The sequence below is a fragment of the Bubalus bubalis genome, chromosome 20 (assembly GCF_019923935.1).
Source record: "Bubalus bubalis isolate 160015118507 breed Murrah chromosome 20, NDDB_SH_1, whole genome shotgun sequence".
NCBI lineage: Eukaryota > Metazoa > Chordata > Mammalia > Artiodactyla > Bovidae > Bubalus > Bubalus bubalis.
Genome location: NC_059176.1, coordinates 12,700,783 through 12,728,679, shown reverse-complemented (window position 1 = coordinate 12,728,679; position 27,897 = coordinate 12,700,783). Strand labels below are relative to the sequence as shown.

Below are 27,897 nucleotides of genomic sequence, written 5' to 3'. Positions count from 1 at the left end.
GCGAGCATGCCCCACTGCTGCAGTGGCCGAGCCCAGTGCGGAGGGCGGATCGGCAGACAGACGCACACGGAGACCTTGCACCACCGAACCCCATCCCCGCGCTGGTGTCGCCGCAGCCTGCCCGGAGCGAGCAGTCCAGCCGCCCCTCGCCCGAGCGCGCGCCGTGGCCGGCCCCAGACCACCAGCTGCTCGGCGCCCCGGCTTCGCCATGCGCTCCGCCGCGGTCCTGGCGCTTCTGCTCTGCGCGGGGCAAGGTGAGTGAGCGCGGGCCCTTGGGGGAGAGGGTCCTGGACGCCCCTGACGGCCCTGAGGTCCAGGCACCGCGCCGCGCAGCGTGCCCCTCCATGCCTTCCCTCCGGCGCGGCGAGTTTTCAGCGCCACGGACAGCGCCCCGCCTCCCACCTGACCCCGCAGAGTGGCCTCGGCGCAGAACCCGCAGACCTGACTCTTTGACTCCGACTCTCGACCCCGCGGGACAGGGCTCCCTGTCGCCCCCACCCCACGTCTGGGCTGCTTCGGGGCCAGCGCCGGCTCTGCGCTGTGGCTGGCCAAGGTCATCTGGGGAGATGGGAGGACCGCTGTTGGCTCCCCTCTCTCTCCCTTCTTCCTCCTGCTCCCCACCGTCTGTCTGCCCTTGACTTCTACCTCTCCCAATCCTCCTCCTCCCTCTCTTCCGCTCACCTCTGGGGTCTCTCTACCTCTCCCTCATCCTCCCCCGGCCTCAGTCCCACCCAGCCACTGGCCTGTTTTCACAGCTCTTCTGCCCCCACACCCCCTCCAGAGCATAGCTTTCACAAAAGGAAGGGTTAAGGCTCTCAGTGCAGCCTGTGGGAGCCACCCCCATGAGGGTAGCAGTTGGGAAGGGAAATAAAATCAGCTCCGCATCTCATTTGAGTAGGGGTGGTCTTAGGGAGGAGCGTTGGGGTGAACAGGCCCCTGATGAACCCAGTCTGGAAGGACTGGGTTCTCCCCTCAGAGCAGAAGAGTGACCCACGCTCTCTTTTTCTTCCTAGTCATTGCCCTGCCTGTGAACAGCCCCATGAATAAAGGGGACACTGAGGTAAGAAGGGGCGTGGGGATGCCCTGGGATGGGGGGGCAGAAGACCCCAGTAGACCCCTCACAGCCAGTTCTTGGGCAGCTGCAGGAGTCTGGCATCAAGCCAGGAGCCAGCACTGCGGCTGCTGAGCCTGGGGACAGCTTGCAAAAGAAGATATCAAAGTCTGCTAGATTTCCCTGCTTGCCTGCTGCGGGGCCGTCCCTGGGCTCCTCTGAGTTGAGTGTGCAACCCGGTGGGACCTGTGCGCAACCCACTGGGCCCAGGGGCCAGGCCCACTGTCTTGAGCACTCCAAATCTTGTAGGCCCACCACGGGCTGGTGGGGGTGACTTCTCTGAGGTTGTGGTTGTCCGCTGTCCTGCAAGAACAGTCTTCATCTGCCTGGCTCTGGCCTCCCCCTTTGCTCTGCCCCAAGGCTCTGCCAGCAATACACCCACCCCATCCCACAGTTGCTAAAGCCCTGGCTCTCTCAAAGGACCACAAGGAGAACATTCTTGATCATGGCTCCTGCACCCAGGCCAGTTGGGGCTTCTGGTGGAGGTCACCCAGGAAAGGACTTGGAAGACACTGATGGGGGCTTCTGTGGCCAACAAGAGACCCTGTGTTGGGCATATACCCAAAATTGATTCAAGTCTGAGTTGGGGCTGTTTTTCTAGCTTCTGATGTTCACAGATATCTTCACTTGTGAATTAGAGAAATTCTACTCCCTGCCTTTTCAGGAACTATTTTCTTTAGAGAGGCTATAGTTGAAACCCAAAGCATCAAAGAGATTTGAACCTCAATGTGCTCATTTAAAATTTCCTATTCACTAGTTACAGACAGGCCTAAACTGAAAAAACCGCTGCCACTCATTGTAGCTGTGTCATCTTGGGAAAAATCCCTTGAATTCTCTGAGCTTTCCCTTTTCTCGCTATGATGATATTTCCTTTGAGGGAAGTTGTAAGGAATGAAAAGAAGAAAAGCCACTTAGTTGTGTCTGACTCTTTGTGACCCCATGGACTATATAGTCAATGGAATTCTCCAGGCCAGAATACTGGAGTGGGTAGCCTTTCCCTTCTCCAGGGGATCTTCTGAACCCAGGGATCGAACCCAGGTCTGCCTCATTGCAGGCAGATTCTTTACCAGCTGAGCCACCAGGGAAGCCCTGGTAAGGAATAGGACTCCTACAAATTGCTGACACATAGTTGGTCCTCAGTAAATAAGCATTTTTATTCCTAGCCTAGAGCTTCCTTTTCTGACCTCCCCATCATTCTTGGGACCCATACCCAATTCGTCTCTCCTAGCATCTGTCTTCATGGACTTGTGGTTATCTGATATTCCCAGTGCAGGGTTTGTGGTTGCAGGAAGGGTGCAGGCTATAAGCCGTTCCTTGCCAGATTCCTTATGAGAGACACTTTGGCCATCATATTGTTTTCAGCAGCCTGGGTCAGAGACACCAGAGCAGCTGGTGAAGACCTGCATGTTCTATCTAGGATGCCATGACTACTGTAGAGCCTGTCTGCCAGTTTGCTATCCTGGATCCTTGAATGGGTTGCCTTGGCATCCCATAGACACAGCCTTCCACCCCCTCACTCCTCACTGTGTTGCCTGATGCTTGTCTGACACTTCCTGCTCCTCTGCCCAGCTCTAGGCAGCTGAAGCAGGCTGGAAATTGCGAATCCATCCCTGACTGTGTGTGGCACTCCATGTGCTACAGAGTATTTTCCCATCTGTGCCCCATCACCCTGGGAGGGGAGTCGGAAGATCTTCTCGCTCACATTTTATAGAGGAGGAAATTGAGGCTCAGAGAGGTCAAGTCGCTGCCCAAGATCACACAGCGAGGATGTCACGCTACACTTGGCTCCATCTTCAAATATCATCCATTTATCAGATGTCTGACTATCCACAGCACCTTGCTGGCACTGGACAAGACTTTCAGAGAAATGGCTGCTGTTGGCCTGGGATGGGCACCCGAATGTAGTAGATGTATGCCCACATCCAGCCAGGGAATTCAGCTGGTGAATATGGAGCCAGGCTGTGAGGCTGTCACTCCCTGCCTGTGACAACCCCATAGATATTTAGAGACAGTCTTCCAAGTCTTGTTTCCAGTAGGAAAGAGCCGGGAAAGGTCTTTGTTCTCCTCTGGGTGGTCCAGAAAGGCTTCCTGGCGATAGCTGACCTTTGGGGCATCTGCAAAACTAAAGTACTTTTGCAGGACTACACCTCTAACGCCCAGGAGCAGCTTCCCCATCTGTAGAGAAACACTTGGGATGAGAGGGTGCAGGGTACCCACCCCCACCTTAGAGGGGCTTCTGATGGCCAGGTGGTTGGAGTGTCTGGCACTTGGTAAGCACTGTATGTGGATTTTTAGTATTACTGCTAATATTGTCCGGCTTGGGAAGCACAGCTGTGCCCCTGAGCTAGGCATCCATGGAGTCCTGAAAACAAAAGTGAGCATCATCATGTCCTCTTAGAAATTTGCCTTGGAACTTCCAGGGGCTGAGTCCCACACCCAAACCAGCCCCAACTGGCCCCATTCTGTTCCCAGGTGATGAAGTGTATCGTCGAGGTCATCTCTGACACACTCTCCAAGCCCAGCCCCATGCCGGTCAGCAAGGAGTGTTTTGAGACACTCCGAGGAGGTATGGGCCAGGCTCGGGATGAGGGGCTGCTGCCTGCTGGGCTGGGAGGCGAGGACATGGGTGTGTGGCTTTTGATGGAAATCAACAATTTAATTCAGTAGTCACTGACCAAGTGCCTACCTCAACCAGGCCTGTGCTGAGCTCTGAGTGGTACTGAGAGATGAAAAGCTAACAGCCCTGTGTGCCTGGAGCTTACAGTTGAGCAGAGGGGAGTGATATGAACACAGTTAACTAGAATTCTGGGCAGAATGAAACCAGGGCTGGGAACAGCAAGCCCCCAGAATGTGAGCTCCCTGTGGGTGAAGATTTTGTATGCTAAATCCCCAGTGTTGAGGACAACCGCTGGCACCTGGTAGGTACCCTGTAGATGTGTGATGAATAAAGGAACATCAGGGGTGGGTGAGCATGAGATGGGCAAAGCTTTTGCAAGAAAGCAGTCAGTGTTGGCTGGATCCAACGTTAGCATTGCTGCTAAGTCACGTCAGTTGTGTCCGACTCTGCGACCCAATAGACGGCAGCCCACCAGGCTCCCCTGTCCCTGGGATTCTCCAGGCAAGAACACTGGAGTGGGTTGCCATTTCCTTCTCCAACGCATGAAAGTGGAAAGTGAAAGGAAGTCACTTAGTCGTGTCTGACTCTTAGCGACCCCATGGACTGCAGCCTACCAGGCTTCTCCGTCCATGGGAATTTCCAGGCAAGAATACTGGAGTGGGTCACCAGTTAGGATTGGGATTTAAGAGAAAAGTGGGAAATCAATAGAAAAATGAAAAAGAGGGTACTCCAGGTGAAGTAGACAGCTCAAGCAAAGGCATGGAGATGGGAAAACAGGTTGTATTTAGAGACACTCCTGTATCACTGCAGGAGATGCCATCTCTTGGCAGAAGTCTAGGTGCAGGGACAGTGGCTGACCTTCCTGATACGATAGCAAACTTGGAAAGGAAGTCATTTCAGAAGTGTTATCTCCAGACCCAATCTTGCTGCTACCATCAGGGTTTTGAGTTTCCAGAATAAGTTCCTTGTGCTCAGCTGAAAATATTGATGGCAATCTCTTTCTCCGCTGTCTTCTGGAAACCACCCGTAACGACTCCCCTTCATTGCAGATGAACGGATCCTCTCAATCCTGCGACATCAGAATTTGCTGAAAGAGCTCCAAGACCTCGCTCTCCAAGGTATTTTCCAACCATTGCACATGAATCTGGGTGAATTCCAGTAACTGAGAGTCAGAAAAATCATGGAGCAAGGTCTTGTTTCTGATCCTCACTTACCACCTTTTTGTTATAGGGTGGTAAGGTGGAGACCTTTGTGCCACTTGGCCCTGTCTATCATTCATGCACTTAAAGAGATCAAGGCCCAGAGAGGTTGAGTAACCTGTCCAAGATCACACAATAAGTTAAGGACATCCCAAGACCAGAAGCAGCTCTTCTAAAACCCTGTGGTCTCTGGAGTTCAGCCTTATTAGAGGGGGCACTTTCAAGACTAGGTTACAGAGAGGACTTCTTTTCTCTGTTTAATGGGAAAGAAATTGGTCTCCAGGAGAGAGGAGGGGCCCCTTTGCCCTTGTGAGCTTCCGCTCAAAGGGGAGATGGGAGAAGCAGGATATTGCTTGCCCCAAAACACAGCCCAGACTTCCAGTGTGCTTTCAGAGTGAGGTGTGTCTTTCTCCAAGAGCTTAACAAAAATCCACAGATGCTCTTGGGAATGGAGTGATTTTTGTGAGGTAGTGAGCTCCTTGTCACTGAGGATATTCAAGCAGAGCCCAGATAGGATACTGGGAATGGAGGGTTAGGCTGATGTCATCCCACGGAGTTAGCTACTCTGCCCAGTCCCAGGCTCCTTTCTGGGTTCCTGTGAGGCACAGAAGGCCTCCCTGGAAAATTGGAAGAAATGGGTCCTGGCCCTGCACCTCCCTGTGGGAAGGGGCTGTTTACTTGGGGGTGGGGGCATGGGCATCCTTGGGCCCTCGAGCAGGAGTCTCGTATCTCCCTGCAAAGGAAGTAAAGGCTCATCTTCAGGGCTTGGCTTGGGTGGGGTGGGCTGGGGCACAAAGGCTGCCCAGGCTCAGAGAAGGCCCCTACTCTGAGGCCTCTGGGGCAGACTGGGCCACATGTTCTAATGGAGAGCGATTTGGGGGAAGAAGCAAGTGAAAATAATCACAGCTGGAAGGCTCCCTGAGGCCCTCCCCAAGTTAGCACACCGTTGTTCCTCTCGCTCACTTGTCCTGGAAGACAGACATCCACTGCACATGGTTGCTAGGATACAATATGGTAATTTTTAAATTAATTATTGAGTGACTAACATTATATTTAAATAATTAAATGTAATGTCAATGAAGACTATGATAGGAAGATGTGTCCCAAAACATCTGTTTACATACATACACACACACACGTGTGTGTATTCAATATAAACGGTGTCCAATATACAGGTACATTATTGTTCTCTGTTAAGAGGATGAGATAGATCTACATGTCTGTCTATCCATCCATCCATTTACCTATCCACCCACTCCCTCTTCTGTATTCTCATAATGCCTTCTGCACACCTCTATCCTAGCATTTACGATGCAGCCACCCGGTTTTATAGATGAGCACCCAAGTCTTGGATTGCCCAGGTCACCCAAGGTCACAGAGCATAGGATTAACCAGGAGGTGTGAAGCTTGGTCAGCCAGGGGCCAGATCTGGGCATAATCCCTGGTCCACAGCCACCATGTCAGGCACCTCTGGCCACCCCAGAAATTCCCATCATAGGAAAACCAGCATTGGCTGCAGAGTTGGCTTGGCCGGGGCCACCGTCAAGAACCAGGGGTGGGTAGACACAGTCAGAGGAAGCAGCGCAGCCTGGGTTGATGCAGACAGGTGTTCTGCCTGGGCTTATGGGGGTCCATGGGGACAGGTGTTGCCTGAATCAAGAGCCCCCACTAGGGGACAAGCAGTCACTGTTACCTCCTGCTACAGGGTCCCTTAGCCCAGAGGTCCCTAATCTTTGGGCCGCACAGCAGAAAGTGAGCAGCGGGCGAGCAAGTGAAGCTTCATCTGTATTTACAGCTGCTCCCCATCTCTCACGTTACCATCCGAGCTCTGCTTCCTGTCAGATCAGCAGCAGCCTTAAATTCTCTTTAAAGCTTGAACCCTACTGAGCTTGAATCATCCCCAAACCATCCTCTCATTGACCCGATCTATGGAAACGTCTTCCACGAAATCAACCTTGGTGCCTAAAAGGTTGGGGACCACTGACCTAACTACCAGCCAGGTCCTAAGGGTTCCCCTCTCCCTGCTCCTGGAGCCCTCGACTCTGAGTCTTTAGTACTCCGTGAGGCAGTAGGCAGGGCGTGTTCTTATTTCACAGGTGAGAAGTGGAGTCTGGAGAGGTGATGAGGTCGTGTGATGGGCCCTAGCTGGGAGGGGGCAGCCAGCCCTCCCCACCACCCCCACCAGCTCCTGCCCCCTCATTCTCTCACTGGGCAGGCCCGGAACAGGATGTGCCCAGTTTTACGGATGAGGAAACAGAGGCCTGCATTCTCACAGCCAAACATGCGGGGCTCAAACCAGATGGGATGCTTTTCTTGTTTCTTATCCAGGAGCCAAGGAGCGGACACATCAGCAGAAGAAGCACAGCAGTTACGAGGATGAACTCTCAGAGGTGCTTGAGAAGCCGAACGACCAGGCCGAGCCGAAAGGTCAGTGCCGACCCGTCTGGCCAGAGACCAGGGGTGGGATAATGAAGAGAACAGTAGTTACAATAGACCGAGGCTCCTGCGGAGTCAGAAGCCTCTCCTTTGGGTCCTGTAAGGGAGCTCTTACTTCCTTCTCTTTCCAAATGGGGAAACTGAGACCCAGGGAGGTTGAAGCACCTTTCCAAGGCATAACTGGAGACAGTACGTCTCACTCTGCAGCCCTTGATGGGTCCCATCTGCCCATCCCAGGCACTGGCACTCTCGGGCAGGAGGCCTGGCAGGTGGGCAGCTTCAACTCTTTCCAGTGGCCACCGAGGCCAGGCCCCCGCCCCCAATGCCTGTCCTCCTGGGAATTTAGTGGTGTCCTGGCATAGCCTAGGGGCAGCAAGATCCCAGAGGAGTAGGTTTGAAATACTAAACGAATCTGAATCATCTTTCTTTTTTTTTTTAAATTTTTTATTTTTGACCACTTTGGGTCTTTGTTGCTGCGTGTGGGCTTTCTCCGGTTGGGTGAGTGGAGGCTGCTCTCAGGCTGCGGTGTGCGGTAGTTTTAGTGCGTGGACTTGGTTGCATCACAGCATCTGGGATCTTCTTGGACCAGGGATTGAACCCGTGTTCCCTACAGTGGCAGGTGGTTTCTTAACCACTGGACCACCAGGAAAGTCCTGGATCATCCTTCTTGAAAACAGAGAGCTCTTAGGGGTTACAGAGATCATGGCTTAGGTCAGAGGGATGCTCTGTTAAACTCACCTTTCTGGCTAGAAACAGTCACACGCTTGTCCCCGCAGCCCTGTTCTTTGCACGTGGAAGGTGAGTGAACAGGGCCAGTTCCTAGAAGCAGGGACCTCGGTGGTCATCCTTTGGGGCTGAGAGGGGAAGCCTGCCAATGTGCCCTCATGTGGGCCAGGGCTCTTACCCTGGTGGCTGCTTGAGGCACGGCAGGGACTCACACATTTTGGTTCCATGGAAACGAGTGTCTGGTTGACTCTGGTTGTCTGCCTTGGGCTGTAGGAGGGAGAATAGTGTAGTGTTCACTGGGGAGACAGCCACATGTCAGTGCAAAGGGCACCCTGTACTTGGCATTCGGAGGTTTGGGTTTAAGGCTCAGTTCTGCCATCTGTGAGCACAGACAGGTCATCTTACCTTTCTAAGGATTGGTTTGAGTTTCTGTAAAGTGGGCATGGGAGCACTTCCACCTGGAGTCCTGGTCAAATGGTGGAATGTACTTGGTAGTGACTTGTTTGACAGTAATCATTTCTAGCAATGGGAGGGATTTTTACTAGATGAAAAGCTGTCTTCAAAGCAGGTACAAGTAAATACCTTTAATGAAAGCTGACAAATCCTGAGGAATTGAATACTTTCATAGGATGCTCAAGATAGAATGCTTGCAGAAGGGAGAAGGAAGTCACAGTAATGGTGCCCATTACACAGAGAGGTTAAGGAACTTGCCCAAGATCAGACAGCAGTTCAACTGCTGTCTTAATTTTAAATTCAGGGCTCTATCTTCTGGGGTCATTTTCAAGGGGTCATCACATCCTCCTTCGAGAGGCAGAATTACAAAGAAAGAAACACAATCCCGTTGTGCTGAGGTCAAACCCAGACGTGGAGAGGGCAGCCCTAATTCTCTCCTGTGTGTCTTGGGTTGGGCTTGCTGGAAGCCTAGAGATACAGTGACTAAGATCTGAAATTGGGCCCGGGGGGAGATCTGATCTGGTCCTCAGGGCCTGACTTTGCTCTGTTGTTTCTGTAGAGGTGACAGAAGAGGTGTCCTCCAAGGATGCTGCAGAAAAAAGAGATAATTCTAAAGAGGTGGAGAAGAGTGATGAAGACTCGGACGGAGACAGGCCTCAGGCCTCCCCAGAGCTTGGGCCGGGGTCCAAGGTTGAGGAGGACAACCAGGCCCCTGGGGAGGAGGAGGAGGCCCCCTCCAACGCCCACCCCCTAGCCAGCCTCCCCAGCCCGAAACACCCAGGCCCACAAGCCAAAGAGGACAGCGAGTTAACCTCCCAGGGTCCAGCCGGCAGGGAGAAGGGCCTGAGTACAGAGCAAGGGAGGCAGACAGAGAGAGAAGAGGAGGAGGAGAAGTGGGAGGAGGCCGAGGCTAGAGAGAAGGCCGTCCCGGAGGAAGAAAGCCCGCCCACCGCAGCGTTTAAACCCCCACCGAGCCTCGGCAACAAGGAGACGCAGAGGGGTGAGACTGTGTATGATGTCTGAGACTTCAGCAGATGTGTTGGGGAGAGGGGGATGGGTGGGAGGGGGTCCCCTGATCCATAATCTCATTCCACCTTCTCAACAACCCTGAAAGGTAGGTATTATTCCCATCTGCCAGATGGGAAACCAAGGCTCAGAGAGGTTAAGTAATTTGCCCATGGTCACACAGCTGATTTGTAGTACACGCGGAGATTCCATCCCAGGTTTGTCTGGTTCCAAAACCCTGCACCTCCCACTAGTCCACATAGCCCCTCTCCACCCCCAGGAGGGGAGAGGGGCTTTGCAGGGTGAGTGGGTGGGATTTGGGAACCGAGCGGCAGCATGATGGGAGGGAACAGGCTGGTCTGGGGACGCTGCTAGCTTCAACCAGGGCTTAGGAAAAGGTCCTGGCTCCTCTTGAGGGCCTGATCAGGGTCTTTCCTTCCTCCCCAGCCGGGCGATCCCTGGGTTGGGTCTTCTGGGATGAGAGGACTAAGGAAGAGGTGACTTGGAGCTTTAGAGGGTCTTGTAAAGCAGGGTGTCAAGGTGGCCTTTCCCTCCAAGGGGAGTCTGTTGTGAGAGGCTGAGCTGGATCTGGTGTACAGGGTCTGTGGTCGCAACAGTGGCCACAGAGAGACCTAAGGGAGGGGCAGGGACCCAGAAAGGTGGCAGCCGTTCCTTTATTCTCCCGCTCTTATCTACCAGCTGCTCCAGGTTGGCCCGAGGCTCTGGCCGTGGATGGAGCCGGGAAGATGGGGGCTGAGGAGGCCAAGCCCCCCGAGGGGAAGGGGGAGTGGGCACACTCCCGGCAGGAAGAAGAGGAGATGACAAGGGCCCCTCAAGTCCTCTTCCATGGCGGGAAGAGCGGGGAGCCCGAGCAGGAGGAGCAGCTCTCCAAGGAGTGGGAGGATGCCAAGCGATGGAGCAAGATGGACCAGCTGGCCAAGGAGCTGACGGCCGAGAAGCGGCTGGAGGGGGAGGAGGAGGAAGAGGAGGACCCTGACCGCTCCATGAGGCTCTCCTTCCGGGCCCAGGGCTACGGCTTCAGGGGTCCCGGGCTGCAGCTGCGGCGAGGCTGGAGGCCGAACTCCCGGGAGGACAGCGTGGAGGCCGGCCTGCCCCTCCAGGTGCGCGGCTACCCGGAAGAGAAGAAGGAGGAGGAGGGCAGCGCCAACCGCAGACCAGAGGTTGGTACGGGGTGGGAGCTTGCCCTGGGCCCAGCTGGGGGGCAGCTGCACCCAGACACACTGCCCCGCATCACCGAGGGGACACTGTCCCCTTGGAGTCGGGACTGGAGAGGCACCTGGACAGGGGGTGCTCAGGAGACTGGGAAGGCCCAGGAGAAAGGGCGTGTCGGGGGGAGCGGGCACCCAGGAAAGCTGGTGGACAGGCAAACAGGAGACAGAAACATTCAGATCAGCACACAGAAGCTGAAGAGCTGGCAAGTAAAGTGGATCCCAGAGGCACTGGGAGGGACCTTTGTCCGAAAGGCAGTAGGGAGCCTCTGCAGGTTTGGAAGCAGAAGAATGGATGGATGGCGCTTGGAATTTTGAATAGAGAAGAGTTTGGAAACTAAAGGACCTGGCGGGGGCTGGCCTGGGAGGGCCACTTGCTGCCTGGGGGAATCCAGGCTTGGGGTACCACTGGCCTTGCGAGCTAGGAGGGCAGGACAGGAGGGGACACTAAGGGACAGGTGGTGTCTGGGGAGGCCCTACCATTGGCCCAGCCGTGTCCTCTCCTGACCTCCAGGCAGTCCAACCGCACCCTCCTCCCAGGTTCAGGCCCTGCCTCCCGCCCCGATGGCAAAGTGGGGAGGGTCTGGTGGTGACGGGTTGGGGAGGCATGGGCGTGTGCCAGAAGACCCGGGGTCTACCTCCTCCTAGCTGGGTGACCTTGGGCAGGTCACTCCCCTTCTCTGAGCCTCATCGGTTCCCTCATTTGTGAAATGGGGGTAAGAAGTCCTCTCTGCCCATCTCATTATCATGATCAGAATGCACACGAGCTTTGAAACCCTAGCCATGCCCAGGCTACTTGGGAAACTCAGAGGGGTGTGAAGACATGATACCATGGGAGGGGATGGGATGGGACTTTGGGGCAGGCTGGCAACACCACCTTGGAGCTGGGGGAGGCCTTTGGGGGGTCCATGGTTCAGGCTTTAGTTCTCCGGGGGGCATCAGGGCCTTAAGGGGGCTGGGACGTGTCCGAAGCTGTGGCCCCAGTGCTCTTCTCTGCCCACCCAGAAGACAATACGGCCCTTTCCTCGGGTCCCCAACCCATTCTCTGGGCCTGGAACTGGGTCTCAGCAGTCTGAGAGGGAGAAGACTCCTCCTTGGCAGCTGGCGCTGAGAGTTCATCTGCCTGTGTCCCCAGGGGCTGAGGGGACAGGGCTTCAGGAAGCAGCCGCTTGCCTCTCACCCCTCCCCAAGGCTGGCACCTTTCATCACTGCCTTCCCCACCCACAGAAGCTGGGGAGAGCCAGGGGCCCTGAGGGACTGACTGGCTTCCCTTCTCCATGGGCAGAGGGGACCTTGGACTACAGGCAGGAGAAATGGGGACCTGAGTTCTGAGGACTGGACAGGGCAAGGCCCAAAGATTTTAGAAAAAATGACCCCAGAATCACAGAACTCCTGCCTGGGGTGTTACTCTAAGATGGGAGCCACTAGGGTCCCCATTTCATTGGCACCCATTGTCCGTCTCTTCTCACTGGGCCCCAGGCAGGGACTCCTGGAAAATCACCCCTCTCGGTCAAAGCTGGGGTACGGCTGACTCCTGCTGTGAATCTGAGGGCATGCTCTTGTGGGCGTCAGTCCCAGAGGGTCCCCGGCTGCCCTGGACCACCCTGGCAGCCAGAGCTTGGGGACCCAGTGACGGGGACAGAGGATGGAGGCCCCGTCCAGACAGTGCTCATGTCCTCAAGCCTGTGTCCTGGTCCCCTGCCCCTCGGGTAGGGAGGCCTGCAGCAGACAGGACACCCAGGCACGGCCTTACCCAGGAAGCCACAGCCTTAGCCTGGGGCTGGGGGACTCGAAGCAGCTCTGAAAGGCACCAGAGGCTTGGTTTCCCACATGTCTGCCCAGAGCTGTTGAGGAGGAGGTGGGCCTGAATGAGTCCACTGGGGAAGGTATGGGGTCAGGGCACACACTCCTGCATGCCGGCTTCTCCGAGCAGCGCAGCAGGGCGGCTTCACTGTCCCCATGAAATAGATGAGGCTCAGTGAGGCAAAGCCACCCATCCAAGGTCACACAGCTAAGCTGGGAGCCACCAGGCTGACTGTGTGCTCCACGCTCCAGCGCCCGGCTGACTCGGGGGGTTCTCTCCTAGGACCAGGAGCTGGAGAGCTTGTCGGCCATCGAGGCGGAGCTGGAGAAGGTGGCCCACCAGCTGCAGGAGCTGCGGCGGGGCTGAGGCGCCAACTGGCCCCACCAGCCAGGGCCCCGAGACACCCCGTGGTCCCGGCTCTGTTGTCCCCCCTGCAGGTCCTGGCCAGATGGCCCCGGGCACTGCTTCCGGGAGGGAGGCCGTCCCCAGCCTACCCAAGCCCAGACCACCCCATTGCCCCCACGCTCTTTTCCTCCTGCTCCTGACCCCTGCCCCAGTGCGCCCCCCTGCAGGGCAGACCCCTTGCCTTTCAACGATTATCCTGTCTCTGAACACAGGCAGCCTTCTCAAAGTTTCCCTTCCACCATTAGAGCCACTGGGCCTAACTGCAATAAGTACTGACCTTTAGGTGAAAGCTGAGGACTCCTGACTATATTGTGTATGAAGTTTATCTAAGGAAAATAAATCTGCTCTGGGCTCTTTCCTGTTTCTCTGAACTTCCCCCATCTTGACTCCGAGTAGGGTGGGATGGATGTATTCAGGCAGAAGGACAAGGGGAGGTTCAATGCCCCTGGGGTGACTCTGGGCCACTTTCCAGCCCAGGGATTGGGGAGCAAGTGACACTGCTCAGGACATCGCTTTCCTCTTCTGTGAAGTAGGGGTGCTGACACATGCCCCAGAGTGCATGTGGGATTAAAGAGCGCTCCCCCCATCTCCCAGCCACACGTGAGCCAGGCCAGGCAGGGACGGGGCTGGTTTGGGAAACAGCCTCTGCTGACAGCCCCAGGATAGTACCTGCCACCAAGGCCACAGGCCCAGCCAGCTCTGGACTTCCTGACTCAGGCCTCTGAGCTGCAGCGCTGCACACACACACCCCCACCCCCTCCCCGGCACAAATCTCTCATCTCCTCTGACTTGAAACATGCACAGGGCTCTGGGGCATTTGAAGTTCTTGAACTTAACATTTCACTATAGCATGGTAGTCTGGGTCTCAGCTTTGAGAACAAGGAAACTGAGACTCAGAGGGTGAGTTGACCCATCAAAGTCTCGGCAAGAGTGATGCCCCAAACATGTAAACACGGGGCTGTAGAATTATGAATCAGGACAGACAGGCTATTCTGCTGGACCAGAGTGGACCAGCTGAATATCAGGGCCAATCATTCAGTCATTCATCAAACACTTGTGAGCCGCTGCCTTGAGCCTGGCAGGCCTGGGCACACAGAAATGACCTGGACAAGCCCTGACTTCAAGAAATCTACTGCCTGCAGAACGTGGGTTTTGACATCAGACTGCAGTTGGAATCCCCAGCCTAGCTAGAGAGCTTGGATGAGCATTTCTGGTGCTCTTGCAGCCTCAATTTCCTCATCTATAAAATGGGGATAGTACTTTTTTAGCTTCTCACCAGATGATGGTGAGGATTCGAGGGGTCTAGACAGCCTGGACCAGAAAACCACTGCAGTGATGAACAAGTCTTTTGAGGGGACGTTGGCAAGTCTGGGCCTCTCCTAACCTGGCGAGCGGGCCCACTGCTATTGACAGCCGTCCGTGAAGCACAGAGGGACTCTCCAACGAGCTGGTGCCGTGAGATATTCACATTTCAGTGAGACAGGTTCATAACCCCCCCCCCCACACACAACCCTAACAGTTATCGAAATAAACACGACACGAACTGTATTCCACTAGTCAACTGTCAGAACATCCACCTTCAGGAACAGTTAACAAATAAAGAGAACACGGGACACCTCGTCCCTGAAATACCCCTTCTCGGAGATGGGCCGCCTGTGGTGCCATCACATGGGGCAAACGCAGCCGAATCAAACGAGCCAGTGGCTCTTGGTTTTTACAGAAGCGATGATTTTATAGACAGTATGTATAGATTCATATAAACATTATATACATGCATATGTACACACATGAAGTACAAGCCAGCTTGGGGTTCTGACAAGCATGGCTCGTGAACGAGATCGAAACAAGTAGCATTTGTCACAAAGCACAGGTGTTGGCACTGAAACTGCAGCTGCTCATGTCCTGGGAGAAGCTTTCCCAACGAGAAAGCCTGCTGCAGAGAACCGGGGTCCACGCCGCAAGCCAAGGTGGGGTCGGCTGTGGGAAGGAGACAGTCCCTTCCAAGTCACCAGACTGTGGACACCTGGATGTAGAGCGAAAATGTGACCATTTCCGGAAAAGGCCCCAGGTGGCCTGGATGGGACCTGGTGGTGGGAACCAGAAGCAAGAGGGCCTGGTGCTTCCACGCCAACAGGCAGCTCTCCAGTCAACCGCGTGTCGGGGGAGGGCCATTCCGAGGCAGGGGCACCGAGCCTGTGTCGCGGAAGGTATGACTGACGGGAGAACCACCTGTCTGGAGGCCTCTGTTGCAGCATCTCAGACTCAGGCTCTGGCCTGGGTAGGACTATGCCTGCAGCACAGGGCGTGGCCAGGCTCCCCGAGGGCGTGGCCAGGCTCCCCCGAGGGTGTGGCCAGGCTCCCTGAGGAGGCAGAAGCCCAGAACCTTCAAGACTGGATGCACTCCTCTGTCTCGTGGTAAACCTTATGTGCAGGGGGTGTGCTCCTTAAGGACACTCTGCTCAGGGTCTCTGGAGCATGGGGGCCCTGAGCCGTGGCCCAGGAAGGGAGAGGAGCTATCGGGGGTCCCAGTGGGTGAAGGGTCAGTTTCTAGGGGAAGAAGAGAGGGCAGATGCAAACCCCAGGGACATCAGACGAGCCATTCAGTGGGTTCTCTGTGGACAATGTGATTCCCTGAGCCAAGGCCCAGTGCCCACCCAACAAGGACAATGCATACAGTCTCCCTTGGTCTCAGAGGGGCCGCCTGGCAGACAACAGCTGCTCTTCCCAGCTGGCTTGAAAACTACAGCTTCCTGCCAGGATCCTTCAATCTGCCATAAACCGTATTTGGCAGTCCTCTGGATAGAGAAGAATCCTTTCTCAAGGTTGTTTTCTCCCTCACTGATGGGATTAACTTAAACAATGCCCCCACATAACTCCTCGGGAGACAAACCTAGACAGCATATTAAAAAGCAGAGACATTACTTTGCCAACAGAGGTCTGTATAGTCAAAACTATGGTTTTTCCAGTAGTTATGTATGGATGTGAGAGTTGGACCATAAAGAAGGCTGACGCTGAAGGACTGATGCTTTTGAACTGTGGTGTTGGAGAAGACTCTTGAGAGTCCCATGGACTGCAAGATAAAACCAGTCAATCCTAAAGGAGATCAGTCCTGAATATTCATTGGAAGGACTGACGCTGAAGCTAAAGCTCCAATACCTTGGCCACCTGATGCGAAGAACTAACTCCTTGGAAAAGACCCTGGTGCTGGGAAAGATTGAAAGCCGGAGGAGAAAGGGATGACAGAGGATGAGATGGTTGGATGGCATCACTGATTCGATGGACAGGAGAGTTTGAGCAAGCTCCGGGAGATGGTGAAGAACAGGGAACCCTGGCGTGCTGCAGTCCATGGGATCGCAAAGAGTTGGACACGACTGAGCGACTGAACAACAAACTCCTCGGGAACTCCCGCTGTGTTAGCCTCCTGCAGGTGATGCTGGGGGACCTCTCTCCCAACCCTACTCACCCCCGCTACCCCGCCTCCTTCCGCAAACTCAGACACCTTCATGCCAATGGCAACTCCTGCCCCCAGGCTCTCTTAGGGAAGACAGACATTCTTGGGGAGGACAGACATCCAGCACCCACACTCAGTCGGGGCTTGAGTGTGTGTCAAACCACATTACGCTATAACCTGCAAGCAGAACTCGGCCTGTGGCCAGCGCTCCAGGCTGCCCAGGGCAGAGAACTTGCAAGCGACCCTCTGAACCTACCCGAGGCCTCAGGCAAAACGTGGTCCTGCGCTTGCTCCCGGAGCCCTTTGAGTCAAGAGGGCCTTCAGCAGCCCCGGCTATGGACCACACCCAGAGAGATGCCACAGGGCCAAGGCCCCAACAAGCCCACCGACTAGCAAACAGAAGCTGGGGAAGGACAGTCCCAACACCCCTGCCCCCCACCCCCAGTTTACCAGCAAGTGTGTGCACTCACCAGAGCAGTCTCTCCCCACGGGCCCCTGAAGGTTCTGAGACTGATCAGAGGCGGCAGCACAAGCCCTGGCGAAGAAGACGCTGCAAAGGCAGAGAGCATTCTCAGGGGGTCTGTATTCCCCTGACAGGAAGCCCCAGGGCCAGGGACACTGAGGCTTGGGGGAGGCCAACTTCATGGCATGTGTCCTGGGACCCAGTCAGTGTGCATCTGGTGATACTGAAGCAGGGGGGGCGTCGCTTGGTGAGGCCTCATTGCGGCCCACAGCCCCTCTCCTAGTCTACGCTCCCTGACGCAGCTCCCTTCACCCCTGCAGAGTCAGCTACTCTTTGTTGGACAGGGTTCACCAGCTGGGGAGAGGCCCACACATGCTCTCGAGTGGACCGGTCCCTTCCCCACTGCTGTGCAGCTCCTGGGCCTTTATGAGGTCGATCCCCATCCTTGGTTTCCACTCCTGGGAAAGGCAGCCACCCTGCGGGCCACCCATAGAGGCTGGTGAAAAGCGCCACATCACTGGAAAAGTTCCTCAATATCTGGGCCCTGGATGCTAACATGTGAGACGCTGCGGGGGAGGCATCAGTTAATCTGGACAAGACACGACCAGGGGCCCCACTAGGCACGGGGGGTTGCCCCGCACTCCTGACCTGTCCTAAGGCGATCGGGACTGGAATTTTATTCCAAAAGCTAAAGTGGTTTTATTAAAAGACGGCAGGAGGACAGAAATGTTCAGCAATGTTTTGTAAACACGTGTGAAATGCAGTTTGATTTCAGTAGTTTATTTTGGAGACAAAGCAGTGCAAGAGGCCGGCCACGCTTCCTGCTTCCCCCGGAGCTCGGGGGCCAGACGAGGAAAGGCGACGTACAGACATTATAATCGGGGTTCAACACTCAAGTCGTGTAAACACGGTTGTCGGCGGGCCCTTGGTTTCTAGGACAAGCCGGCCAGTTCTGAGGGCAGCGCCCCTCACCCCAGCCCTTCCTCTCCCAGAGGCAGGCGACCCCCACCTCCCCGCTGACCAGGCCTGAAGGTGCCTCCGAATGCCCGGCTCAGCAGCTTCTTTTGTGGCACCCTCCCTGGACCTCGCAGGATGGCCCCAAGGCCTGTTCCCCTCCCTCTGAGTGCCTGATATCTGAAGACACATGCTCATGCTTCAGGGGGTCTGCTGTTTCCCGCCGGATGGTCACACTGACAGAGGACTGACCAAGCCCCTCACTGGCCCCCTGGGGCCGCCTGCCGGCCTGGACTGTGAAACTGGACTTATTAGCCAGGGGTCGGTTGGTCCGCTGCCATCAGGCGCCGGGGGGCTCGGACGGGAAAAGCAGGTCATGTTTTCTCACCTCTGGGGCCGCAGCCTGCTCACACCTGGCTGGCTCAGTGCTTGGGGTGGGCAGTGAACACGGGAGGGGTGTGGATCAGGCCTTCTGGGCAGGCGTGGAGCAGCCGCAGCCTCGTCCAGCCTGGGAAGAGGGCCCCCCCGATCGCCTGGATGCCAAGGGGAGGCTCATCTGGGGGTGGGCTTCACAGAGGGACAGGCTGTGTCGCAGGGGTAGGGCGTTGAGCCTGCCCTTGACTTCTCTTGTCCTGAGTGCCCAGCGACTCTTGGAATGATTTGCCCAAAGTCACAGCACAAATCCTTGGCATAGGCAGGATCAGCCCAGAGGCTCTCGGCTGGGCAGCCTCCTCCCAGGTCTGGGGAGCGGCGGCCCTGGTCAGGGACGGGAGGACCCTTTGCATGGCGGCACAGGACATGTGTTGACGGGCCCAGTGGACTCCAGGGAGCGGGACGTGGAGAGAGGCAGCCAGCCCGAGGCTGTGGCCTTCCCGGAGAAGCGTCCTCCTCCTTGCCTTTCACGAGTGGCAGCAGGTGGATCCCAGCTCAGACCCGCTGCATGGACTTCCCCAAGGAAAGGGAAGCTGAGGCCTCTGGCTTCCTCGGGGTCACGCTTTTGGGAGGGGCAGCTGCACACCTGGTGGGGCTTGAGGCCATGAGTAAGAGAAACGGGCTGGGCCGGGGTGCAGAGGCCAGGAGGGAAGAGACTGGGAACCGTTTACTCTCTGCTCAGCCACCGACAACCTGACCCGGGACAGCCTGCTCCAGGGTCCCCGAGGCCTGGCCCACAGCAGCCATTGAGAAAGACAGACGTGGGCATACCCAGGCACTCACACACACATACACAGACACAACCACACACACGCACGCCCCACCTCACATTCAGACCTAGTGTTGAAAACACAGCATGTGTAAACTCGGTGAAGACATCTGCACAGCAGGAACCAGGCGGGATCGTCCCTTTGCCGCAAGGCTGGACCACTTGGGGTTCCTTTCCATCCCCACCCCCACCCCTCATTTAGATCATGACATCAGAAAATCAGGTTAAAAATTAAGAAAAAAAGAAGTAGAAGAAGAAGAATCAGATCGTTGGGAATCCTTAGTAGTAGCGTCACCGTCGTCGGGAGCTGCTCGCCCAGCGGCCGCGCTCTGCGGCCCGCGCCGTCTCTCTGGGTCCCGGGCTCCGAGGCTACTGGGAGGAGGCCTTAGTGGCCAGCGAGGCCACGCAGTGCTGCTGGAAGCTGGGCGACACGCCGGCGGTACAGCCGAGTCTCTGGTGCGGCAGCTTGGCAGTGCTGCCGGCGCCCACGCCGCCCATGTCGGCCTCGGGCGTCCAGGGCGGCTCCTGGCCCATCATGCTGCTGCAGCAGCCGGGGCTGGCGCTGCACGTCCGCTCGGCCGCCAGGCCGCCCGCCTGCTCCGCCAGGAGCCTGCTGTGCTTCAGTGGGGCCACGTCCCCCACGCCCGCCGCGCCTGCGCTCTGGCCCTGCAGCACGCTGGCGATGTGGTTCAGGAGGTCGGTGAAGAACTCGCTCACACCCTCGTAGCCTGCGGATGGGAGAGACAGACGGCAGGCTTAGCCAGGTGGGTGGGGGTGGGAGGTGTGCTCAGGGGCTCCTGGGACCTGGGGTGGGGTTGGGGGGAGCTGGTGGAGCACATCAGCCTGGACCCCAAGTGTGTGTGGCCCCAAGGGCCAATCCTTGAATTCTGGCTACACCCGTGGGGTCTGAGCATCTATAGAGAGGAAGCTGATGAGAAAGTGCCCTGCATCCTGTCCCTCTCGGGCACAGCTTCACAGTCTCATTTGATTACCCTCCCCACGTGGTTTGGTGGGCTTCCCAGATGGTGCACATGGTCAAGAATCCCAAGTGCCAAAGAAGGAGACAGAAGACACGTGAGTTCGACCCCTGGGTTGGGAAGATCCCCTGGAGAAGGAAATGGCAACCCATTCCAGTATTGTTGCCTGGGAAATCCCATGGACAGAGGAGCCTGGTGGGCTATAGTCCACAGGGTCACAAAAGAGTCAGACACGACTGAGTGACGGAGCACATGTGGTTTGATGCCCTTATGTGGGGATGTGGCGTGGCTGGGGGCAGGACCGAAGGCCCACTTCTCCAGGTCTGAATCATAAACACCTCTTGTGTCCATGTGGCCTGGCCCCAGCTTCCTTGTGTGTAAACTGAGGATTCAGGTTTGGGGGCTCCTGTGGGCAGGGCCAGAAGGAGCTGGAACATGAGTGAGACCTGATCAACAGCAGCTGCTCCTGGAACTGAGTCTGTTCCACCTCCCCTCCCCCAAGCACCTGCAAGGAGGCCCCCAGTGCTGCGTCCTGACCCGCAAAGCCGAGGGACAGAGACTGGACAGCCCGGACAAGGTCATCGCATGGACGCCGCTTCCCTCACAAGCGGGCCTGGGTCTCCTGAACAGAAACTGCTAGGGGCCTGCATTTCCCATCACAGTCTTGATTGTGATTGTCAGCAAACAGTCCTCGGAGCCTCCCACCAAGCAAGTTTCAGATCTAGGGCGAGGATTTTGCTGACTTTTGAAAACAGCTTCAAAAGAAATTCAACAAGGGGTGGGTGCACCACCCCCTGCCTGCCCGAATCAATTCGCAGGGATGCGAACCAGGCACACAGCTGCAAGAACAATGATTGGGACAGGAAGCGTGTCCCCAAAAGGCACGGTGTGCCTGCATTGGGAGGGCCCACAAGGACCACCCCCTGGATGTGACCCCATCGCTGACACCAGGCCCGGTGCTGAGAGGCACTGACCCCTCCCTCGCACGGCCTCTGGGATGGTCTTCACGGCCATCGGTACAAGCAGCAGGGGGAATGAAGGTTCAGACATGGGCAGGTGCACTATCGCGTACAGAAAAGGCTGCCCAGGGGCCGGTCGGATGGGGCTGCCTCATTGTCCATGCTCTTATGTGTTCAGCAAACAACACTGTGGTTTTGAGGGAGCCCGAGGCTGAGAGGGACAAGCGGAGGTGCCCAGAGTAAAAACAAGAGTGGGCAAGATAGCTGGCATGCACCATACTTGCCCTGCTCGACATGTTCTCACTTAATCATCACAACCCTCTGTCCCCATTTTACAGATGAGGAAGTAGAGGCACAGAGTTAAGTGACCAGCCCCAAACACCCAAGAGCCATCAGCAGGTGGATACGTGTCCACTGGGGGGCAGGTGTGGTGACAGTGTCCACGGCTGGGGTCCATCTAGGCTAAGTGCTTCCCCTGGCTCCGTGCTTCGCAGTCCTTCCTCGTGGCATCCTGGGAAGCGTGTATCCCGGGGAGCCGGGCCCGAGGGTTGGCCCCATTCTACAGATGGGGATATTCATCGGAGGGACTGATGCTGAAGCTGAAGCTCCAGTACTTTGCCACCTGATGTGAAGAGCCAACTCACTAGAAAAGACCCTGATGCTGGCAAAGACTGAAGGCAGGAGGAGAAGGGCATGACAGAGGATGAGGTGGTTGGATGGCATCACAGACTTGATGGATGTGAGTTTGAGCAAGCTCCGGGAGTTAGTGATGGACAGGGAAGCCTGATGTGCTACAATCCGTGGGGTCACAAAGAGTCGGACACAACTGAGTGACTGAACAAGAACAGACGACACGCGGCACTGGGATCTGCAGGCCCTTTGGTGCCATCTGTGCCTTGAACACGTGTGGTACGGGGTGCCCCACCCTAGCACTGGGGGCATCCTTGGCCCTGGGGCGGGGGTGAACAGCAGGGCAGCCTGTAGCCCCTCGGGGGCCATCAGCAGACGTGCTGTTGGGTTTCCAGAGTCAGGATGCAAGCAGGGAGGAGAGCTGAGACCCGCTGACGAGCCGCCAGGGAACATCAGCTGTTCCCTCAGCAATGGCTTGGCCGTCCCCAGACGAGGCCTGGCCCATGGCCTCATGCAGCCTGGGGAGGGTGGGCTGAGGCGTGAAGAGCTCTGTGGGGCTGAGTGCTGTGCACACATCATCTCCCCTGCGAGGAGGGGAGTGTTCTTCCCACTGCACACAAGCGAACACTGAGGCTGCCCAGGCAGGAGGCTCATCTCGTCAGGGAGCAGAGCCAGGATCTGAAACCACGACTCAAGTGGAGAAGCACGAAGCCTCAGGTCAGGCCCCCAGACCCAGCCCCGCCACTGGGACATGACCTTGGACGTGTCAGCCAGCCCCCTGGCACCATGCATGTCAGTAAATGGAGATCCCAACAGTCCTCTGCACATTGTGTGGCTGTGAGGATGAGATGAGGCGCTGGGGACAAAGGTCCCCAGGCAGGCTGGGCACCAAAGGTGGACATGACTGTCCAGCCTGCAGGCTGGCTGGTAGGGGCGCTGCAGGACACCCATGGTCTGAGGCACAGGGTGAACCAACCAGGACCAACGGGCACCCCACATCCAGGCTCACAAATGGAGCAGGGAGAGAGCCGGGCCCCAGGCAGCCGTCTCCTGGACACCGCCTCCCCTGGGGCCCTGGGCTGCACGCCCTCCCCGGAGCCTTCCTCCATGTGGGCCAGGCGCCCTTCCATAGTCTCTGGGGGGCTCAGCCTTGTCACTCAGGCCTGGCCTGCTGGCGGGGTGAGGCTTGCTCATGGCTTCCTGTCCATGCCGGTTCACTGTCACTGTCCCTCTGACTCGCACAGGTCCTGGCGGGGTGGGCAGACTGAGGACTCGGCACAGACCCACAGCTCAGTGGTTTGTGAGTTCTTCTCTGTCCCTCCTTCTAGAACCTCCGTCCCAACAGCCCGGTGCTGCCCCGCCCTGCCCGCCGAGTCCGCTAACCCGGCGACCTCTTTGCCTTCATCCCCTCCATCTCCTCCCTGGTTTAGATTCTCTGATTTGTTATAATTGTTCCCCTGACGCAGCTGCAGTTCCCTTGTGCTCTCTCATTCCGTCACCCGCATTCATCAGAAACCTACCTCTCCATCCAGGCTGCCCCTAGGGTGACTACAGAAAAACAGGCCACTGTCCCACAGGATCTCAACTTCTATTCACAAACACAGCCCTCAGATGGCTGCCCCACCTTGCTCGGAGTGAATGGCCATGTGCTGGGCTCCCCTCTGACCTCTCTGCTGCACAGGAAGCCTCGGGCCACAGGGCCCCTCCAAGGCCCTTGCGTGGCTCCCTGCCAGCCCTGCCCCCACGCCTGCTTCCCAGAGGAGCCCCTGTCTTCCGAGGGCAGGACCCCAGCCGCCATGCGCACGCCGCCCCAGTGTCTGCAGCAGCTGGGAGATGCAGCGTGCTTCAGATAAACCACGTGGCTGAGGGAGCCAGGGGCCTCCTCCAAGCCCGGGAGGCCTGGCTGTGAACTGCGGTGCTGGCTGGGCCTGGCCGGCGTGCCGTCCGTGTAGGAGACACACGTCAAGCACCCAGTCTGGTGGCCTGTGAGCGCTCCCCACGCACAGGGGCTCTTGGCCCCTGCAAACCCCAGGGGAGCAGTCCCCTCCCCACTCCGCCCCCGCCCCGGCAAGCCAGGCTCTCACACTCAGGAATGGCTTCCTGCCTTCTTAAGAGTCCACTGAGCAGGGCTGCTGCTCTACCTCCAGGGCGGGCGCTTGACAGAGGTGAGAGCCGAGGCCTCGAGACGGGGACGACCGCTGAGAAGTAACTGCCCGGGCTGCTCCAGGCTGGGGGGTGCCAAATGTCACTCTGTCCCTGACCTGCTGTGAGGACAGGGAGTCGCCCAGCCTCAGCACACATCTCTGTGAAGGAGACCAGCCCAGGACCGCCTCCCACCCCAGAGTCATCACTGTGGCTAACGGTCCCACTGAGGGGTCTTTGTGATGACTCCTATGGAGCCATCGCTGAGTGGGGATCTGAGGGGTGCTGGACAGAGCCTAGTCACGCCAGCAGGCCCAGAGGGCCTGGCATGTGCTTCCCGCCTCAGGGCTGCAGCAGACAGCGTGGAGCAGGCCCCCCAGCCGGCCGGATCTGAGCGTGTCCCCTACACGGTGGCTCAGGGCGGGGAAGGAGCAAGGCCTTGCCACCACCCTGCAGTGTGACCTGGGACAATTTCTCCCTCCCTCCCTTCGTGGAAATTGGGCTTTGTATTCCCTCCAGAAGCCTCTCAGCTCTTTAAGTAAATCTACAAGGGCCCAAGAGGTCAGCTGAGATTTGGCCAAGAAAGGCTCCTGCTGACGGCACAGGATCAGGACAGCACAGTCGCTCAGTCGTGTCCGACTCTTTGGGTCGGGAGAAGCGGGGTAAAGGGCACGCATTGAGGAGCGGGCCCACTGCGAGTGCTGTAAATCCACTGGCAGGTGGGCGAAGGCTTAGCGGGCACTGCTCTGACCCCAGGCCCCAGGCAGTGAGGGATGGGGTCGGTCAGGCCAGCTCTCCTGCCCCGCTACCCACCCACGGCCACCAGTCTCCAGGCGAGTGAAGGCAGCCCCCGGCCCCGCCGCTCACCGGGGAAGGCGTTGATGTCGATGACGGCATGCTGCCCCGTCTGGTTGTTGATGATGATGTCGATCCCGAACAGAGACACGCCCAGTGCCTGCCGCAGGGCCCGCGACAGCTCCCGGATGACCTCATCGCTCGGCCGCTCGAACACGCCCTCGATCTTGTCCAGCTGCCAATACATATGCACCACACACACACACACACACACACGGGAGTCAGACCTCGGGCAGGGAGACGCGACACTACCCCATAGAGACCCCCACTGCGGTGCCACGAGGCTGAGTCTTATTTCCAGGCAAGAGGCAGGACAGACCCACTAGAATCAGCCCAAGGATGGCCATTTCCAAGTCCTGCCATGGGCTGGGCAGGCACTGGGGTGGGTATGGCATCTGTGACCCCTAATCCTCATGCCCACCGGGTAGGCGAGCATCATTACCAGCATTTTACACAGAGAGGAGCTGACGCTCAGGGTCAGGGCTGATTCACGGCCACACAGCTTAGGGTTGCATTTGGACCCAGGTATTTAGCCTGTAAAAGCCGTGGTCTTCCCAGGTGGCAGTAGTGGTAAAGAACCCGCCTGCCAATGTAGGAGACATGAGAGACACGTGTTCGATCCCTGGGTCAGGAAGATCCCCTGGAAGAGGGCATGGCAACCAACTCCAGTATTCTTGCCTGGAGAATCCCCACGGACAGAGGAGCCTGGTGGGCTATGGTCCATGGGGTTGCAAAGAGTCAGACACAACTGAAGTGACTTAGCACACACTCACTGAGCCTGTAAAAGACAAGGTTCTCAGCAGGAAGGAAGGAGAGGGAGAGTCTGCTGTGACCCCAGGAAGACTCTGTGGTTCAGGACACCTAAGAGCTGCACCTTGAAGAGGGGAAGACTGCAGTGGCTGGGCCAAGGGACCCAGACGAGAGCACAGTGGAAGCAAAGGTGCGAGGCAACCATCCATGAAGAGAGCTGGGAGCGGCTGGAAAAGTCGGGGAGGACGTGGGCAGTGGGGGGAGTTTTTGTTAGCATCGGTGCACTAGCCCATCACTGGCAGAGCCTCAAGGCTGTGAGGCAGTGGGTTCCACGGACCAGCCTTCATTTACTGGCTGGTACTGGATGGGGGGAGGTTTGGACACAGGGCTCCTGGGTGGGACTCGTCGTTCTCCCCTTCCAGACAAGTTGCTAACCTTGGTGTTTCCACTCTAACTCCCCATGCTCAGCAAGCTTCCCCAGAGTCTACTTGGCCACTCCTGCCCAGCTCCTGGGGCTGAGCTCAGCTTTTGGCGACACAGGGCTGGGGGGCTGGCCCCAGGACCCCACCGTGACACCGCTCACATTCTGCTCTAATCACAGCTGGCCTGGGACAGGCAAGTCTTCATGGGCTCAAGCTTGGCCCCTGGAAGGGAGCAGCACATCACCCTGGGAAGGACTGGGGCAGATGGCTCTGGATTTGAATCCGGACTGTGACTTCCTAGCTCTGTGGTCTTAGAGAGAAGTACTTGGCCTCTCTGCACCTCACTCTGCTCATCTGCCAATCAGAGCCGTTGAAGCCTCCACCCCAGACAGCTGGGAGGAGTCACAAGGTCGTTTAAGCGGTAGGGACAGCACAGGTCTGGCTGCAGGAGCTGCCTCACCTGCATTTAAGCCACAGATGGCAGCATGTCACCCCTAAGTCAGCCAGAATAGGGCTCATACATGGTACTCAGTAGATACCAGAGTCCTAAGGCTGCTGGGATGGGGTCAGAGGGGAAGCACAGGGGCTGATCCACCAGAAATAAAAAAAAGAAGCTGGGTCAAAAAGTTAAATGGAGAATTATCGCGTGGCCCAGCAGTTCCACCCCAGATGTGTAACTTGTATGCCAATGTTCACAGCTGCGTTATTCACAACAGGCAAAAGGCAGAAACAACCCGAATGTCCATCAACAGATGACTGGATAAACAGAACGGGTTTCCCAGACTGTTCTGCCAGCCTTTGCTACAATGTGGAGGAACCTTGAAAATATTAGGCTAGGTGAAAAAAGCCAGATGCAATAGGTCACCTACTGTATGATCCCCTTAAAATGAAAAGTCCAGAAGAGGTAAATCCATGGAGATGAAAAGCAGATTAGTGGTTGTCAGGGGCCAGGAGGAGGTGGGGATGAGGAGGGATGCTCAGTGGGTACGGGCATCACATTTTTGGGTGATGAAAATGCCTGAAATGAAAATGGTCTCTGGAACTAGACAGAGGTGGTGGTTGTACAATACTGTGAATGTACTTAATACCACTGAATTGTCCATGCTAAAATAACTAATCAGAGAGAACTTTCCTGGAGGTCCAGTGGTTAAGACTCCATCTCCCAATTTCAGGGGGCCCAGGTTTGATCCCTTGTCAGGAACTAGATCCCACGTGCTGCAATGAAGATCTGATGCGGCCAAGTAAATAAATATTAAAAAAAAACCCACAAACAATTGTATGTTATATGACTTTCACCTGGATTTAAAAAAAAAGAAGTGAGGCTGTGTCAGTCAGGCTGGGACAGAGCCTGGGCAGCACCCACAGGACATGTGGCCCTTACCCCTGGCACAGGAAGCAGAGTGGCCGATGGGGAGCTTCCAGACACACACAGAGCAGGGAGCCCACCCCTGGGCACTGTGATGCTCTACCATGAGAGCGTTTGCCCCGGTTCTGCAGGTTCCCCTGCCCATGGCCCTGCTGCCTCAGCATCCCACCCTGGGGAGCCACGTTCAAGGGGGCAGCATCAGCCTGGCTGTGACGGGCACTTGCCCGCTTGGCACCTGTTGAGGCCGCCCCATGCCCGCCTCCCACTCATGCTCAGTGGTGCGGGCTCAGCAGCTCGGCCACTGGTCCCAGGGATGCCTGGAACTGCCCAGTCTCTGCCGCGTGCCCTGAGCTGTAATGGGCCCTGCCGGGTCCTGCTTTCTCGCCTCGGTAAATGCAATACTGAAAACACTGCCGCCGAGGGACTGTGGTGAGGATCCACAAAGCTCCCGAGTCAGGCCCGCGGCGCAGGCCAGGCGGCAAGGGGACCCATGGCCGCTGCTCCGTCACAAAAGCCTCGTGACCCGCTGTTTATAAAAGCGCGTTCTCAGCTCAGCGAAGGGACCTCAGACATCCTGCTGCAGCCCTCTGCCTGTCTGCAACAAGGAGGCGACGGAGGTGCTGAGGTGAACCCCTGGGGCCCCATCACCCACACTGACTGATCACCTACTGAGCGCCTGACACAGTGTGGGGCGCTTTCATCCAGGGACTCCCCGAGTCCCAGGACCATTCTAGGGGCAGGG

At 56.9% G+C, this 27,897-nt stretch overlaps 2 protein-coding genes across 4 annotated transcripts in view; one reads left to right on the top strand and one right to left on the bottom strand.

Moving 5' to 3' along the window:
• The first annotated feature begins 1 nt into the window (after window position 1).
• On the top strand, window positions 2-13,356 carry CHGA (chromogranin A). Its single transcript, XM_006075431.3, has 8 exons — window positions 2-254; window positions 1,014-1,060; window positions 3,584-3,677; window positions 4,778-4,846; window positions 7,256-7,354; window positions 9,102-9,542; window positions 10,247-10,728; window positions 12,863-13,356. The coding sequence occupies exons 1-8, from the start codon at window positions 209-211 to the stop codon at window positions 12,944-12,946; spliced, it is 1,362 nt and encodes a 453-aa protein (XP_006075493.3). The 5' UTR covers window positions 2-208; the 3' UTR covers window positions 12,947-13,356.
• Window positions 13,357-17,658: 4,302 nt separating this feature from the next.
• Window positions 17,659-27,897, bottom strand: part of ITPK1 (inositol-tetrakisphosphate 1-kinase) — a 156,453-nt gene continuing 146,214 nt past the window's right edge. For all 3 annotated transcript variants that reach the window (XM_044933154.1, XM_025271536.2, XM_044933153.1), the window contains 2 exons: window positions 24,630-24,792; window positions 17,659-19,782 (listed from right to left, as the gene is read on the bottom strand). In XM_044933154.1, coding sequence (XP_044789089.1) covers window positions 19,424-19,782; window positions 24,630-24,792 — 522 coding nt within the window. In that variant the 3' untranslated portion in view covers window positions 17,659-19,423. The remainder of the gene's footprint in view (window positions 19,783-24,629; window positions 24,793-27,897) is intronic.